Source organism: Loxodonta africana, chromosome 1 (genome assembly GCF_030014295.1).
Source record: "Loxodonta africana isolate mLoxAfr1 chromosome 1, mLoxAfr1.hap2, whole genome shotgun sequence".
Classification (NCBI taxonomy): Eukaryota; Metazoa; Chordata; class Mammalia; order Proboscidea; family Elephantidae; genus Loxodonta; species Loxodonta africana.
Genome location: NC_087342.1, coordinates 133,622,880 through 133,641,531, shown reverse-complemented (window position 1 = coordinate 133,641,531; position 18,652 = coordinate 133,622,880). Strand labels below are relative to the sequence as shown.

General features: G+C 34.4%; 1 protein-coding gene across 1 annotated transcript in view; it reads right to left on the bottom strand.

The window, feature by feature from the left end:
• RIMS1 (regulating synaptic membrane exocytosis 1) overlaps window positions 1-18,652 on the bottom strand; it is a 475,999-nt gene that overhangs the window by 117,062 nt on the left and 340,285 nt on the right. The window contains exons 23-24 of the mRNA XM_003404398.3: window positions 14,804-14,887; window positions 6,724-6,795 (exon numbers count right to left, since the gene is read on the bottom strand). Coding sequence (XP_003404446.2) covers window positions 6,724-6,795; window positions 14,804-14,887 — 156 coding nt within the window. The remainder of the gene's footprint in view (window positions 1-6,723; window positions 6,796-14,803; window positions 14,888-18,652) is intronic.

Sequence of the window (18,652 nt, the reverse complement as noted above, 5' to 3'; positions counted from 1 at the left end):
AGAGTAAGAGCTCAATAAATTCAACCGATCTTGATTGAATGAGTGAATATAATTAAAATAAAGAATACAGGGATATTTCAAGGACTTGTGTTCAAGAAGAAATAATGCATTGTAGAACTCTGTATATTTCCACAATGTTCATAATTTCACTCTGCAATAAGCAAAGTCTTTGCCAAGTAGCAAAGGAGATGGCTTCTGAGGTCAATTTAAGCAGACCAAAAAATTAGATGATATAATAAAATGGAGAATTCTTTATTATAGAACTGATTAAATGGAAATGGCTGACTTATGGATAAAAAACACATTCTCTCAGATATAAAAATATCTTCTAAAATGTGTTCATAAATTAACTGTTATCTTAATATAGTGTTCAAAGTTACTGTTCAAAGTTATTAAGGATAAATTAGGGATTAACAATTTAAAAACTCACACATATATATGTACATTTATATTTGCCACGAATACCTGCTTTTGCCTTTTTCCTCATTTTCAGTATATATTTTAAATAAAATGCACATTTAAAATACCTATACTTTTTTTTTTTTATACTAGGCTTTTACAGTGACATAAGCAATGCAATCACACTGCATCCTTTTTGAAGCAATCCTGTAAAATTCACTAAGTGACCAAAAATCTGTGAGGGTAAAGAAATCGCATATGGATCACCAGAAGTGCATTAATTATTGAGTGCTTTATTCAAGTTGTATTCAGAGTGACAATTTTTCCTTCCTTTTGAATAAAATGGTTTTCACAGCTATAATATTTTGATCCAGGGCATCTCTCACTTTCAGAACAATAAAATAGGGGAATGTTAGGTTTTAGAAAACAATCGGCAACAGTTTAGGTCTTTAATAAATGTGTATGTTATCTTCTTGAGCTACGGATTGATGCTTTATCAGACCTTAATGAAGACCCTGAAACCTAGACTGTCACCTCAATTTCCAAATTAAAAGAAAAAAGAACTGCCAATACTCTACATACTGAAAACTCTTCGATCATTCTGAATTGACTTTTCACATCAATTCAACCGTACTTACACTTTTTAGAATTAATTAATGTGAGAATGTTTGTATGACCAAGTCCTTTACAAAAATAAAGAATATGAGCTTTTATCTATTACTCTTTAAAATCCATTATCATAAGAATAAACTTCAAGCAATCCCTGTCCAAAGTATACTTTCTAAATGTGGCTTGAAAGTTGAATAATATAGTTTTTACCCTAGTACTGAGAAATTTTATGGATCTTGCAATTTCAATAAAATTTCACTTCATTCCTAATATAATTCATAAGCACTAAAAGGGCTACCTAAATGTGACTTGAAATGTGAATAATTTAAGTGGATCTTATGTGGAACCAAACTAAAAAGTAACTTCAGGGGCAAGTCAATTACCTCCTGAGTGAATACTATACAATTTAAGAATAGGTAATTCAGTGTTCTCATCTCCCGAGCACTGAGGCTTCAGGGCCTGAAGAGAACAGCCTAAAGTGCTTGAGATTAATCATTTAGCACAAGATCTGTTTCTTCTTTGACATGAACTAAAAGTCCTCCAATAATGGAATAGTTCCTGCCACGAGGCAACCTATAACAAGTATGAGAGCACAGACCAAAGGGGAAGTTTGGAAAACCACTTTGCCTGTGGAAGAGAGAGGAGTGTGGACTACAGGAGGGAATAATGGGGAGTGAGGCTGGATTACAGGAGAGGGAGTAGGGAGAGTGAAACGCATAACTTTAAGAGAAAAGAGCAAGGTTTGGAGATGAGAGATACTGAAACCAGTACAGTTTGTTTTGGACAAGAGGAAAGAGAATTCATAAAGATATTCTGAGGTTTAGGAGTGTAAAGTTGAGAGATTCCAGGCTTTAGAGCCTTCATCTTTTCAGTGAAATGGGATGTGCTAAGAATATAAGGATGCAGATAGAATGAAAAAGAGTTAGAACAACCATATTAGAGGATGGGATGGGGAGTGAATAAAGGATAAGCAAAATGACAGAAACAACTATGCTGAGCATCTACCTGTGCCAGGCCTTGTGTGCATACCTTGTATGCATATGTAAGTATGTATGCATGTGTGTGTATTTTTTTCTTGTATTTTTACAACAGCCCTAAGAAATAAGTGTTATTTCCATTTATAGATAGAAAAACCGAAGGTCACAGAGTGACTTGCAAAAAGACAAAGAGCTAACACGTTGCTGAGGTAAAGTTCACAAAGATCTCTCCAGTTCCAATGTTTGCTCTCTTTTCAGTCAATTAAGATAGGCTTTGTTTCTATATAACGAGATGAAAAATGGTAATTTCACTTATCTGTAAATGTATTGATCTTGCAACGTATAACATAAATATATGTTCAAATATCATATAGTTTGGGAATATTTAACAGAATTCTGTTCCAAAGGTTTATAGAAACCAAATATATGGAAAATGGCACTTAGTACCTACTGTGGTTTTTTTATGGTATAGATAGATAGATAACCCACTGCCGTCGAGTCGATTCTGACTCATAGTGACCCTACAGGACGGAGTAGAACTGCCCCAAAGAGTTTCCACGGAGCACCTGGTAGATGATAGAGAGATTAGACAGAGAGAGAGAGACAGAGAGATAGGTACATACATACATACGTATATGGAGCCCTGGTAGTGCAATGGTTAAGTATTCACCTGCTAACGGAAGGGCTGGTGGTTTGAACCCACTCAGTGGCTCTGTGAGAGAAAGACCTGGTGATGTGCTCCCGTAAAGATTACAGCCTAGAAAATCCTATGGGGAAGTTCTACTCTCACCATGGGATTGCTATGAGTCAAAAGTGGCTTGATGGAACCTAAAAACAACATATATATGGCACGTAAAAACAACAAGTATAAATACATTAAAAAAAAAAAAAAAACTGCTGTCAAGTCGATTCTGACTCATAGCAACCCTACAGAACAGAACAGAACTGCCCCATAGGGTTTCCAAGGAGCACCTGGTGGATTCAAACTGCTGACCTCTTGTTTAGTAGCTGAGCTCTTAACCACTATGCCACCAGGGCACCAAATATACATATTTATGTACATATAAAATCTCATTTAATATTCCCCAAAATATGTGGAAGGTAATAGTATTATCCTAATTTAAAAACTGAGACTTCTAGAGCTAAATTCCAATTCAAACCTAAGTATGTTGACTCTGGTTCACCATTTCCAAATGAATACCTGTATTTACCACCAAGGTAAATCCATGCCTATTCTCGTCACCTAAGAATAGTGTTTTGACTTGAAGATAAGCAAAACACATTTCCCATCGAAACCTTAGGTCTCTCATCAGACACTGGTATTGCTACAAACAGACTCGCAGTGAATCGCTTCTAATACAGCTTCAAATTGGAGTTCAAGGTTTTTAAAATGACTTGTTAAGCATGAATATGCATATGGTATTCAAGGTCAAGCCTTTAAATGGTTCCTCCTCACTAAACAACACAGTAATGCCTCATTACAGGCCTGCACAGGCTCTTTCGATAGCTACAGTAGAACTTAAAACGCACACTTAAGCAATTCTAAATAATCGCCCAGACAAAACATCCCCCAGTTAGGATGCGGAGTTTAGGTTTCACAAGAAGAGTCACTAGAATGGAATATAGAAATGGTGCTAGCAGTTCACGTAGCCTGAATTCACATGAGGGTGAAAAAGTCAAACTCACATCTTACTAGGGAGCTTCCTAAGAGAATCCGAAGCACTGCTTCTAAATGGCTAGATGCAAGAGAGAGAAATCAGTTTTGCCTCTCTTCCACCTACAACTGGCCACTTTATCTTTCAAAATATTTGCTTACAAGGCTATTCCTTATTGGGAAAATCTGTTGAAAAATTATGACCACTACAGAGCAAAGGCTGCCAGAAGCCAAGGGTTATCTGTGTGGTAGGACTCCTTTTGGGAAGATGCTAGTTACCATCAGTCAAGAATCAGTGTCCAAACCATTCAGGCTGTGTCCTCAGCTCACCTGCAGTTAGATGTCGACTCAAAGTATCTTCTGAAGAAATGAGAGCCAACACTAACCTAGAAAAGCTAGGTCGTTTCTTCTTTTGGAACTAGCTATTCAACAATTTACTTAAAAATAGATATGTAATTTATACTCTAATAAAATTCCATGAAGAGCTTTAATTATAATCAAACATGTTGACATACCTAAAAGGTTAAAGTTTTCTACATTAAAACTTACAAACCAAGTAAATTCAGGAGTAATATTATTATTATACAAACATTTGAGACTGAGAGTCAATAAAATTCTTGCTATTCTTACTGGTGGATTTTTGTTTATCAATAGATGACTGTCACTGTTTCAGGGGCACACGCCCAAATATTACTCATCTGGAGTCAAGCACCTTCAGTTGCCTCTAAAACACTCACACGGTATTTAAGGTCCAGTCTTCAAATGGCTCCTCCTGACTAAACAACCCAGAATGCCTCATTACAGGCCTGCACAGGCTCTTTCAATAGCAGCAGTAGGCTTTTCAATGGCAACACTGTAAAATAATACCCTACTGTCAAAAAACTTGTTTACTGATATATTCTAAAATCCATGGCTGCACAGATTAGTCATTTAACTAGTATTTGTTAAATGCATGAAAGTAGCCTGAACGGAATAAAAAGATGACTTTGAGGAAATTTTCAATCATGTTGAAATAAGTGAAATCATGTGTATGGAGGGGCTGGGTAAGATGGTTGGTACTGAAAATTTACCTAAGAAATTCGAGTTACTTACCAAGAAATTACATTAGTTGAGTCAAGATTAAAGAACGTGTAAATAGAAACAATCTGTATTGTTTCATTATAGGCTATACATATACATACATATACTTATATAACTGAACTACCTGCTTCATTTTCTTCCTCCAAGTCCATCTGCCTACTCCTCTGTAAATTTCTACTCAACACTTGTTTGCATTTCTTGGATTCTTTCCTAAACACTCACTATCTCCACAGACCATTAACCAGGAAAAATTCCACCTCCCCTCACTCACATCTCTTGACCTGTGTAACACCACCTATATCGTTCAGATCTTAACTCAGAAGTGGAGACCCTGGGTGGTGCAAAAGATTAGGCATTTGACTACTGGGCAGTTAGAACCCACCCAGAAGCTCCTTGGAAGACAGGCCTGACAATCTGCTTCAGAAAAGTCGGAGCCTTGAAAACCCTATCAAGTGGTTCTACTCTGCACACATGCAGTCACCATGAGTCCAAATTGACTTGATAGAAACTGGCAACAACTCAGAGGTAATCTCCTCTGGGAAATTTTCATTCTTGGCTGCTCACAATTTTATTCCCTCCCCTTAGCACAGAGCTTGGAACATATTTGTTAACTGAATAAATCACTTAATTATACAAATTCTTTCTCAGTCAAGTCTACTGTGATAATCTAGCTGGTATCCTGCACCTACCTTTGGATCTTTCTACCCGCCTTCTGAAATGTTGTCAAATTGATCTATAATTTTAAACCACAAAACTGATCATCTGCCTTCCATATTTAAAGCCTATCAATGGCTCACGGGTGAAAAAAGTGAAAGTTGAAATTCTTTAGTATGGCCCACAAAGTCATTAACAGCATATGTTCTAAGGATTTCTCCAGTTTTACTTTTAGCCATCTCGCCCCATCCCCTGAATCCTAGTCTCTATCCATCCATCCCAAAATTGGTACGGTTTCCCCAAACTCAAGAGTCTCGATGTTTTCTCACATTGTTCTCTCGTGGAATAATCTACTTTTCACATCTGCTTTCATCTAGCTGGATTTAGCTCAAGTGAAACATTTCCTAAGCTCATCCTCGCTGCGCTCCTTTTCTGTGTGCTCACTGTAGCTAGTGCTTACCTCTATAAAAACAACTAGGACACTTTAACGCACTCATTCATTTACATCTGTATCCTCCAACATGCTCTCAATTATTGCTGGATAAAATAATGAGTGAATGAATACATGCTAGTTGTCTTTTTAAAGGTGTTTTTAAAGCTATGTTAAAATAAGTACCAATATCTTAAACCTAAAAATACTCAAAAACATTTGTGGAACCGAACAAAATTGTAAAAGTCAGTAATGCATTATAATTCTTACATTTTTTTTTTTTTTACTCAGCAAATTTACCTTGGTTGTAATACACAAGTAGAATCTTAGATTACCCATTTGTAGAAAAGAGATTTCAAGGAAAAGATGACATAATTCATATAAATACAGAAACTCAAAATACTTGCACATTTCAGGTACTATAATCTTTGGTAACAGTTCAATGATCTCAGAAACAAAATACTAATGTCCCAAGATGTACATAAGGTGCCCTGGTGATGCAGTGGTTAAAGTGCTTGGCTGCCAACCAGAAAGTCGGCAGCTGGAACTCACCAGCAGCCCTACGGGAGCAAGATGTGGCAGTCTACTTCCACAAACAGTTACAGCCTTGGAAACCCCGTGGGGTCACTGTGAGTCAGTCAACTCAATGGTGATGGGTTGTTTTTTGCTTGTTTGTTTGTTTCAGATGTATATAGGAATGAGTGTGTATTTAATCTTCTTTAGTAATCAGAATGATCACTAAGAGAAATATCATATATAGGATTTTTTTTTAAACCGTAAGATTTAAGGGTTGCCTTCAAATTATCCTCCTCTTGTTTCTTAAATGAGACCATTCCCACATAGGTATAAAATCAGAGTGCGGCACCACTGAGTGTATTAGTAAAACAGAAGATGGTAGCACAGCACAACACCAAGCCTACCTTTCTGCATCAGAGGCAGTGCCTTTCCTAGTCTGTTTTTGGATGCTAGATCTTTCAGACTTTCTGGAGTGCCTGTGGAATGAAATGTTAAAGAAATACAGGATATATGATGAATAAAACTACAGTAATACCATACAATGATTAAAAAAAAAATGACAGACATGAAAAAATGGCAACTATCTTACCTAAATTAAAAAAAAAAAAAAAATCAGAATAGTTACGATGTAGAAGGTACAAGTTGCCCAACAGGTGACATGAGAAGCTGACATTTCATTAGTCTAGACAGGTATGTCCATGACTTAAATATGGGCTCCTGCTGAGCAACTTTGCCTCCCCTGATGAGTAAACAAATTCAAGAGTGAAATGGAATGATGATAAATGTGACTGATAACTTTAATAGTTTAGGTGCTTGCTGAAAGACTACAAAAGGGTAAAGTCTCCTTCACTTTTCCAAGTTGATGTTTGGTTCTACAAAGGGTTTTTTTTTTTTGCCCCACAAAATTATGAAGAAAAGAAAAATGCTGTAGCAAAGTATGTTTGACAAAAGTAAAAGCATTTTAAATCAACTTCTAAAATTATTTTTTAAATTACAGTAAATTGTAGAAATGCTTTTGTAATCACAGTGTTTAAAAAACTTAACCACATACCACAAATAAAAAAATAATAAAGTTCTCAATTTACCCTATGTTCCCAAAGTACATCTGTACACCGAACATTTGTAACCTGAAATGCATTTTCCCATAGACGTGTTTTATATATAGGGCTAAGACAGCTCACATGTGCTTATTTAACTGAAAATCTGTCTAGACTACTATGTATTGAAAAAAATACAATACTGTGGTCAAGAAAACTCACATTTTAAACAAAAGTCCGGAGAAACCACAAAATGGAATGCATATTTTTATACTGGTTGATTCTCCACGATAAACACTAACTGGTCATTTCTCATCTCCCTTCTTTCCAACAATCTTTGTGAGATAACGGCATGCTTTTACTAAGGCCACACATGCTGACTGTCTCGTATATGTCAGGCTCTGTTAGGCACTAGAGACACAAAGTACAAAATCTGGGCCTGCTCATATCACTGCATCTCTTCTGTTATTGTCAGAAACTGGGTTTACAATATCTTGCCCCTCCAATCCAGGGCTTCAGTTCTGTATTCTTCAGCCTCCTGTCACCCTGACATTCCACTTCTGACGAGGTGGAAAGGTAAGAAACAGAGGAAGGAGACATCTCTCACTCATCACTTTCCCTTACTAGTGGGAAGAGAGGGTACTTAATATATTGAAAGATAACTCTGCTACGCACTGAGTGAGGCATTGAGTTATTTAACTTTCATGACAATCCTTTAAGAAGATGTCACCTACATTTCACAGATGGAAGAAAAAGATTCAGGGCAAAGTCACTGTCAGTAAAAAGCAGATCTGGGATTAGAACCTAAGTTTGTCTGGCTCCTAAACTGTTTCTAGCACATACTGTCCAGCAAAGAGAGTGGAGGGAAACCAATGATGAGAGTGAAGACTGGCTTGCACACATGCCCCATGGTAAACACTTGTTCAAGAAGGGAAGGAACCATGAAATCTGATACAGGACTGAGAAAGTACTAAGAGATAAACACCTCTCTGATTTAAGGAACAGTTCTTATTTACTTTATTTTTCCTACGGTCAGAAGAGGGGCTCGTGGGGTGGTAGCAGAGTAGAGAAGTACATAGCACATATGATGCCGAAAATCAATGGGAGATGGTTGATGGGAAGGGAAGTTTGTTCCTGAAGCACAAGAAAGGAAGTCATCTACCTAGCAGGAAGAGGTGAAGGAAGGCAAGGAGAGGGACAGGATAAGCAGGTCTACAGGGCCAGAGATATCTGAACTCAAAAGAAAAAGAAGTGTAACAATATGAGCCATTTTTGTCTGGTTCCAAGAGTGCTCAAGACAACTGCCTGGGAGAACAAATGTTCCTTTTTTCATCAGCAGAGTGAGAGCAGACAGTTTCAGGTAGACTCACAAAACTTGTCATTAAGGGTTTTTACTTAATCATCCAAACATTTATTGAGCATGTGTATGTGCCAGACACTATTCTGGGTGCTTACAATACATCTGTAAACAAAACAAAGATCTCTGCCTTTAAGAAATTTACATTTTATTGGCAAAAAAAAAAAAAAAAACCCGAAAAAAAACCAATTTTTTTTTTTAAGGTAAGAACAACAAAATGTAAATGAGTATCAAGAATGTAGGGGTGGGCGGGGGTCAGGGAAGTACTCATTGAGATGTTGACATTCCAGCAACCACTTAAAACGAGGGAGTTAGCCATGCATATATCTCGGGAAATTGTATCCCAGGCAAAGGAAACAGCAAGTACAAAGGACCTAAGGCAGGTGTGTGCTTGCAAGTTCAACGAATAGTAAGCAGGCCAGTTAAGGCAGGCATTGAGAGAGTCTGGGGAGGGGAGCAGGACCGTGTGGAATCTGGCAGGCCTTTCTATAAACTTCAAAATCTGTCCTTTAGAACTTCCCTGTTTTTCCATTTATCCCTAGTAATTTTTGTTAATCTTTCTTGAAATGTCACTTCTGTGAAACTCAAAATCTTCCTTCTCTCCTAAAACTTAATGGATTCATAGACCATCTTTACTATCACAGTGATTGATGAAGACAATGACTATAATGACAACGATGATGATGATACAAATATATAACATTTACTAAGAGCTTGCTATGTACAAGCATGATAAATTTATCTATATTATCTCCTCTAATCTTTTGACAATCTCAAACTATCCGCTTGTCTTTTTTAGGAACGAGGAGTTTGATGCTAAGAGAGGCTAAATAATTTGCTCCAACTCCTGCAGTCATTAAGTGTCAAAAGCACACTGCATCTCTATCATCGACATTGCAGACTACAGGTTAAGGGCATGGACTCTGGAGTCAGACTGTATAGGTTTAATCGCAGCTGTGTTTCTGTCCAGCCAGATGACTTTGGTCAAGTTACTTGACATCTCTCTATACCTCGGTTTTTTCATCTGCATGGTGATGCAGGTGAAAATATAGTAATATCAAAATACACTTAGCAAATCTCAGAAGTTTGTATTTTGATATTACTTTGTATTTATATTTGTAGCATTTGTATTATAAATCTGTAGCTATAAAAGTATTGTTAAAAATATGTTTCTTGAAGGCAAAGACTCATTCAAGAGTATCAATTTCAGAGTCAATGCTGGATAACAAATATATTCACATGCCGAGGTTTATACATCAGACTTTTTTTTAAACCCTTATTTCAAGCATGCACATTTTTCTCTTCAAATACTACTGAAACATTCTTTTATTGACTATTTCTCCTGAAGACTTACATAAGATATGTCTGTTTAATTATTCTAACCATTTAAGTCCTTGAATTGAGTTAAAATGGTCATATGTCTTTATAATTATTCTAACCACTTAAATTAATCTTTGAATGGAGTTAAAATGGTATACATTTAACTTAATTATAATAATTCAGTGTAAAGCAAGAGAAGAATACACAAAATTCTAACATCCTTTCTACCTCAAATCTTAAGCTATAGTCATGAATATTTGCACATGTTTTAAACAGAGCTATTCCTTGGAATAAACAGATACTTAAAAAACTTGGGATATGTAAAATAGGAAAGTTTAACACAATAAATCTATATTCATGTACTATGCCACTGAAACTATTGATCATGTAATCACAAAATTAACTGCTGTGAAATGAACTGACTTCAGCCTTATACTACTACTCTTTCTAAGTTCACTGTAGTCAGGAACTATGTCTGGACCATCACTGTAACATCAGTGCCTAGCATACAGCAGCTGCTTAATAAGTATTTCTTGAATGGATGATTAAGACATTAATAATATTTTTAGTATTATTATGGAATTTGAGAGTCTTAAAAATTACATTGAACAAAAAACTACCTAGGGCTATAAAATCCAGTTTACATTAAGGCAAATAAATTTAAAAATAAAGCTTTGTAGTGTTTTCTTGTCATCAGTAAATTATAAAATGCCTTAAATAAGAAATGCTCTCTGGTTTATTGCCTTATTTATGATGGATGTCAGTGATGTTTTATCATGATGCAAGAAGGCAGCATAAACACAATTTTAGAGTCTTCACGGACATTAGAATTCAGCTAGTCCAACTACAACCACCTACACTTACAGAAGAGAAAACTGAGTCCCAAAGTTTAAGTGGTTTATCCAAGGTTATATAGGCCTTAATTAGTTGGTAAGGACACCACCATCAGGTCCCATGTCCTTAGTGTCTCTGTACACTCTGCCATCCAGTGACTTGGGATGATTTGATGTTTACCTGAGGGATCACTGGACAGAAGTGAACATGACAGAGGTCATCATTTCAGTGTTTTCATCATGTCTTATTTACTTTTGGTTTTAGCTTGCTTTTTTGTCTCATTAAATTTTGCTATCATTATTTTATTACGAATGAACAATGTTTCTGTGGTTTAAACCAAGATTTGGTTTAAACATGCAAGAACCAGAAATTCCAAGTTATTTTCTTTAATTTAATAGTTGATTGACTTTGGTTTGGCCTTATGCTTCCTAGTTCATAGGGCACAAATGAAAATGTTTATTAAGAGCTATAAAAGTATCTTCAAATGTAAAGTATAATAACATTCATTTTATTATTAATTTGAAGCAAGAGTAATAATCAGAAAATTGAGGACTTTCTTAAAGCAAAATTATTTTTACATTCCGTTTTTAATTATTATTCCTTCTCTTTCTATTAACTGTGAAGATTTATAAAGCATAATAATGAAAAAAAAGGTAATTGTTTAAACATATTTCTAGGTTATTTTTGATTCCTCTTTGATAACTAATATCAGAACAGTTCCCTGAAGACATAAGTAAATAAAGCTTTCTATAAATATTATAATTCTACTAACATGTCAACTGAATATGTTTATAAAGTAGTAAGATTATTTAAGGCCATTTTATAATGAAATCAAAATATAGTATGATCTGCTTTGGGAAAAAAGGAAAAAAAAATCTTCCACACAATGTTTTAATTAGAATTGATACCGATTAGAATATGCCTGTGTGTATGCTCACTGACTATCTAAATGATTAATGTGAAATGCAAATCTCTAATAACCTGTTTCCTTAAAAGTTTTGGAAGAGAAACGTAAATTTGTATAGACTGATCCAAAATGAGAAACATCCATTACACAGTGAAGGTGGATGTGTACAATTAAGATACGTTTGTCCCCGTGTACTGCTGATATTTAAGACTGTGGCCGTTAGAGTCAATACGAATTTTAGTACATAGTTACATTTCTTTCATGCAAATGATGGACATTCTTGAAAAGCAGAGATAGTAAACAACATTATGAAGTATAAAGAAATAATAATATGAAGACTTTGTGACATTCCCTGCAGTTCCAAATTTATGTATTTTTTTCCCTCATCTTTGTTTCAGATATCCTACTTCTATGAAATATACATGAATCTAAAAAAAAAAAAAAAAAAACTCCATATTAAATACAAATAAATCTATGGTATCATTTGAGATGGCATCAAGAACACTTACTATTGAAATTAAATTACAGAGAAATGGTACATTAAAAAATGAGTGTGTGCGTCTGCATGTGTACATGTTTATGCTATGAGAAATAAGAGGGCAACTAGATACTTTTCAACTTACTAGAACTTACTAGAGAGCTCTTTTAAGCAAGAATTTACCTTTTATAATGTTATTTCCAAAATAATCAAATATGGCCCTGATACAGAACATCCAAAGGCTGACTACATAAACTGTCACTGTTTTTTAGAGCATTTTCCTAGTTGAAGTCACCCAAGCCCAAATTCTCATGAACAGTCACTATATCCAATCTCATGCCATGCTTGCATCATTTAAAAATTGATATAAACTTCTCAATGAATAAATAAACCTGATGAGAGGTGAAATGTAAGTGTTCCTTAAGTTTTGTCAAATGGTTGGCCTGATTACCCATGAATTTAGCATTAGGTGCTGTAATTTCTCTCTCTTTTTATGGGTGCATGTTCTTCCTATAATTTAATAAAATTTTATCATAATTAATTTCTATTCCATACAGTAATAAATAATAGTATAAAGCCATCTGGAACATAAGACTTTTTTTTACAAATAAGTAATAGTAAGAAAACAAAATGTATATCCTAAAGTATGTATTAATAACAGTTTCCTTTAATAATCTTAAAGAATACAATGAAAAGTACAAGAATCAAAGAATTTATGTAAGACCCTGGACAAGCTACTTTAGCCTCAGTCTTCTTATCTATAAAATTATTAAACTGAATTAGATAATCTAAAGGGACCATTTCTGTTCCTAAAATCTACCCTTAGAGCTATACACATAATCTGAGATATTAGTTTACAGAATTAATTGAAATGTCATTAAATAAAGCTAATAACATCTCTGGTATGTAAGAACTGAAACTATTATTTGGATTTCCATTCTGTTTAATCAAATCCCAGAGAAATTCAAATTTATCTTCATTACAAAGACCATCATATTTAATTGCCCTATACTCAAACTGTCATTAAAAAAGAAAAAAAAATTTTTTTTCATTACATAAGATAAAATCCACTGTTTGGTTTGTTTTGGAATCAATTCAAAGACTTTCAGAATTATCTTTTCTAAAAAGACAATTCTAAGTTCCTCAATGGCCAGAATTTTCTTGTCTTTCTTAATCGCTGTTTCAACCCCTAGCCCTTAGAATAGTGCTCACAGTAGGGTCACAGCAAATATTTGTTGAATGAATATCAGTGTGGATGTAAAAATTTTACTTGATAAATACAATTATTTTATATTCTTATTGGAAAAGACTTCACATTTGTAACAATTTTTAGATTGAAGATTTGATTATTTTTCTCCTACTCGAAATACTAGATCATAAAGAAGGAATTAATTTTAAATTCTAGATAGCCAAATATAAATCATGTTAAAAGATGAAAATGTCTTAAAGACTAAAACATGCTAACATTTATGAAACCTTTTAAAATATCAGTTTTGGGTCTTTTTCAGAATTTGTAACATAACATCAATTTTTTCTTAGTAGTAGTGTTTTTCTTTCAAATTGAAATCCTGAAGGATACTCTGTTCAATTGATAAAGAAAATAAAGTTTATAACTCACTACAGTTACTCTATTACATATACAGACAACTGCACCCTCTTCGAAAAAGGAAACCTCTATGATCAGTTAGCTGGTTGTTCTATTTCTGAAATATGGTATCTACTTAACCACTTAAGAAATATTAAGATATGTGTTCACTGAAATTCTGTTTATACTGGAAGAGAAACATCCAAAATACCCAAAGAATTTTGTGACTAGTAGGGTAAAAATATTTAAAGTCAAGAACTAAGAATATGAAACACAATAAAGTAGGGGAATTGGATTAACCGCCTGAAAAGGATAACAAAGCAATGAAAAATATACATTGCGGCACTCCTGGCATATAGGCATGAAGTGGATTAAAAGCACTGATGTTATTTGTAAAACCTACCTTGTTGACTGGCCCTAGCCCTTGAAATAGTTTCTTAAAAGCACAATATTCATAAAATACATGAGAACCAGGTGCTCTACTTTAAACCAGACATTTTTTAATATATCCCAAAGCTAAACCTTATTAATGAGCTTACATAGTAACAAAACAAGACAAATGAGATTAAATCATGAGCTGATATAATAAAAAAAGTCTCTGTGATAGATTTTATTATACTATAAAGAACCTGAGAATTTTTATATGTTCACATATAGACAAAAACAATATTTAAATATGTTTCTAGAAATTCAAAATGCTGAAACAAATGGCCATTAAAATAGAAACTCTTCCACTGGATCCCAACTTTGTTATGTTTAAAACATTTGCATGCTACCCTCATTTCAGTAAACACTCTCAGGTGCTTTATTAAAGTTGGACACATTTATTGATGGAATCACAACATAACTGGCTCCGGCTCCGGAAAGGAAGCATGTCGTAACCACAATTATCTTTTGGTTATCCTTCACTTGGTGGCCTACAAGCCTCTAGAAGCCACTTTTCTGTGAGGAGGAGTTGACTAGTACCTGTCATTCTCCGGAGACGCATGCTGGATTTGAATCCTGGGGCTAGGAGGTCGTCTCCTATCTAGGGAGGGGGACCATCTACCCCTGTTTGCCCAATGAACAAGACAGGAAAAAAACAGGACATTTAGTAACTCCTAAAATAAAATATATGGAACAACAGGACTGGAAAAGCACCCCAAAAAGGCAAAGTGTAGATTTTTTTGCTCCATATCTTAATTTTGACTTTTACAAGCCTTAGATAAACTATAATACTGCAAGAAACAGGATCTGTAATTTTAAATGTGACTAAAGAAACAATTTGGGAAGATGTTTGTAATCTTTCCATTAAGTGTAATTTTCTTCTTAAAAATGTGCTTGCATGTGTATATGTACTTAAACACACATGTATAATTTTTCATTTAAAAAGATGCATTCTTAAGGGTTTTATGTTTTTAGTAAGATATAATCAATAAGCTAACAATGATTATTTGGTATACCATATTTTGAATTTACTGAGAAGAGTGGCAAAGGTGGGGTTTGCAAATTTAATACGAAGTAGGAACAGAGTTAAGTGGAAGAAACAAAAATGCTCTTTAGATTAGCAACAATGACATGAAGAAATAGTTCATGGGAACGCTACCAGTTAAGTCTTAACAACATTTCTCAGGAAAAGCTGCAGAGCTAATAATTAAAATAAAAAAATTGATAGTATGAAACACAGGAAACCCTGGTGGCGTAGTGGTTAAGTGCTATGGCTGCTAAGCAAAGGGTCAGCCGTTCAAATCTGCCAGGCGCTCCTTGGAAACTCCATGGGACAGTTCTACTCCGTCCTATAGGGTCGCTAGGAGTCGGAATCGACTCGACGACACTGGGTTTGGTTTTTTTTTGGTATAAAACATTGATGAATAAAGCTGGTGAATATAGATAAATGTAATGAAAAATAGCATTACCTTTAAAAAATTCTGCTAATCTTTCATTGCAAAAAGTCTTATTTGGTTAAGAGCTTTTTTTTTTTTTTTAATTTTAGCATTTACAACAATAATTTTCTGAGATTAATAATTAAAGTTTAAAAATAGAACTTTTTTTATTAAACTATCTTGAGATTCTGTGTATAAATGCAAATTAGTAACATCTAGATGAAAGCTGAAAATAGGCCATAAAGGACTGAACAAGCCAGATATGAAAATGTTTATATATTTTAGCAGGATAATTTCTGTGGGTATTGGCTTTCTCATTATGCAACATGCAATAACTGAATGTTCTTTAAGGACTCATCCAGCTATAAGATTTTATAATTATCCAGAGGAGACTGGTTTTACCATTCCAATAATAATAATAATAAAAAGGCCACCTTTCTTGCCATTGTAACTTGACTAAGCAGATTGAGCAGACAATGACATTCAAAAGCATCAAAGGGCTATCAACAGATGACCAGGGTATCTGAGGTCTGCAGGTACTCAATTCTGAAAGCCCCTTGAAAGCCTATGGTTAATCAATCAGGCTTAGATAGACAAACTCAGCATAATTCAAGCTTAGCTTTGAGGAAGCCCTGAAGCAAATGAAGGTACTCAGTAGCAGAATTTGGGCAGAAGAGAAAACTGTGTGGCCTGTACTCTTAACAGGTGTAAACATGTTTATAAAATTAAAAATACTTTGCATTAATTTTAAATGTATAAAATCGTTGGTCAATACAATCTGAAATGTATTTTGCTTTAAAAATGTTTCTTTTTATTTTAATGGTTTTTGTTCTACAGATTAAATAAAGAAAAAATTTCTAAAATAACTGGAAGCAATTATAACTATAATGTTGTCTATATTAAGTTATACCCAATTGTGTTAATACAGATGGTGTTATTTGAAAACATGAAAATAGAGTTCACATATTCTTTTCTGTGGAGTAATTAGTGACATTATTCTGACATGATTATAAACGACCTTGCTTCCTGAGGCACAATTCCAGTCCTTGTGTTTATTTAAACATAAGCAAAAGTAAAGAAAGAAAAATGCTATACTTATGAAACATGCAGCTAAAGCTATGAAGGAGAAAGGTGTACATTTAGAAACAAGCAATTGGGAATATAAGCTATTAAAACATAATTTTTATAAAACAAATATAGCATAATACATGTTCATCTGTACACTGAAAGTCCTTCTGAATATGCTGATATGTAGGGCCAATATAAGAAACATGTTTTCTTCTTCCTTAAGTATTAGGTGTGATGAGAGCAGGATCAATTTATACCATTTTCCCCCAAAGAACAGACATCACGTAAGTTTTAATATCACATATTTGTGAGTTTTAAGTATACTAGCATATTGCGTATGCTCTCAGAATGTGTATAATTTTATTATTTTCTCCTATCACATAGAATAAAATGACCACAATTATAATTTTTATCCCCACATTACTAAGAAATACACACAGATTCAACTACCATTTTCATACTACAAACTAATATAGCTGGTTATGCTGTAGGTGAGGTGATCATAAAGTTAAACTAAACCAGTCCCTTCTTGATTCCTCTTTCCAAACCAGTGTACCTTCAAGTTCATTAGTTAGTTACATTTGTAGTAGTTTAATGTCAGGTATTCTGTATTCATTAATTCAAGAACATCTATTGAAAGTTTCACTGTGCACAGAATTGAAAAAAGGTCACTCTGATGGCTATGCGCTTGTTAGTAGGCCAGGGGGCTCCCTTCAGAAGAGAACTATATAGGTTTCTGTTGTTTTTTGACAGGTGCATCCACTATGCATTGCACAGAATAAATAATAAGTGTGAAAATATAAGTGAATGATAAAGAGATAAAACTCTAAGCTTTGTAGTAATCCAGGTAAGAAATAATGACAACCTTAACCACAGTGGTTAAGCATCTGGCTGCTAACCAAAATATCAGCAGTTTGAATCTACCAGCTGCTCCTTGGAAACCCTCTGGGGAGTTCTACCCTGTTTTATACAGTCACCGAGTCAGAAGCTACCTGATGGCAATGGGTTTGGGTTTGGTAACTAAAGAATTAATGGTGGTTATTATGGAGACCTGGTAGTATAGTGATTAAGAACTATGGCTGTCAATCAAAAGGTCAGCAGTTCGAATCCACCAGCTGCTCCTTGGAAATTCAATGGGCAGTTCTACTCTGTCTTACAGGGTTACTATGAGTTAGAATCAACTTGATGGCAATGAATTTAGTTTTTCTGTTTTTTATAGATATTATGAGTCAGAGTCGACTCGAAGGCAATGGGTTTGGTTTGGCTTATAGACACGATACGACATACTGACGAAACGTAAGGAATTAGAACTGACAGGTGTTGGTAAGCAATTAAATGGTTAAGTTGTGGCTTTCCTTCCCCCTAGCACTGATATACACTAAATCAAATGTGTATGTGTTTAAATGTATAAATAACACACAGATCTTTCAATGGTACATATCTCCTGGCAGAACATGGCTAAGTACCTTAATTATCTAAAAGAGGAATTATATGGAAATGAAATAATTCAGTCCATTAATAGCAGCAATCAAAAGTACTTGTGAAGTATTACGTTAAAAAACAAACCTGAACAAATAAGTATTGTATGTAGTAGGTATTTCTTATTGTCTATTGCCAGTATTCAAGCTAGTCCTTTAAAATCTTATTCTCCAATATTGTTTTAAACTGAATTTCACTGATTTTAATTAACATATTTATATTTTGAAATAAGGTTTATAATATTTATTTCAATTCAATTTACAGTGTTAAATTTTAGGTAGGAACCTACTGTAGCTTGTGTTTCATGTTCCCATGTAGAGGGACATTTATTTGAATAACACTTCTGGCTACTCTCCATCCTGTCCCTCGCTCCACCTAGGGAAGGAGTAGTGGCTTATATGATAAA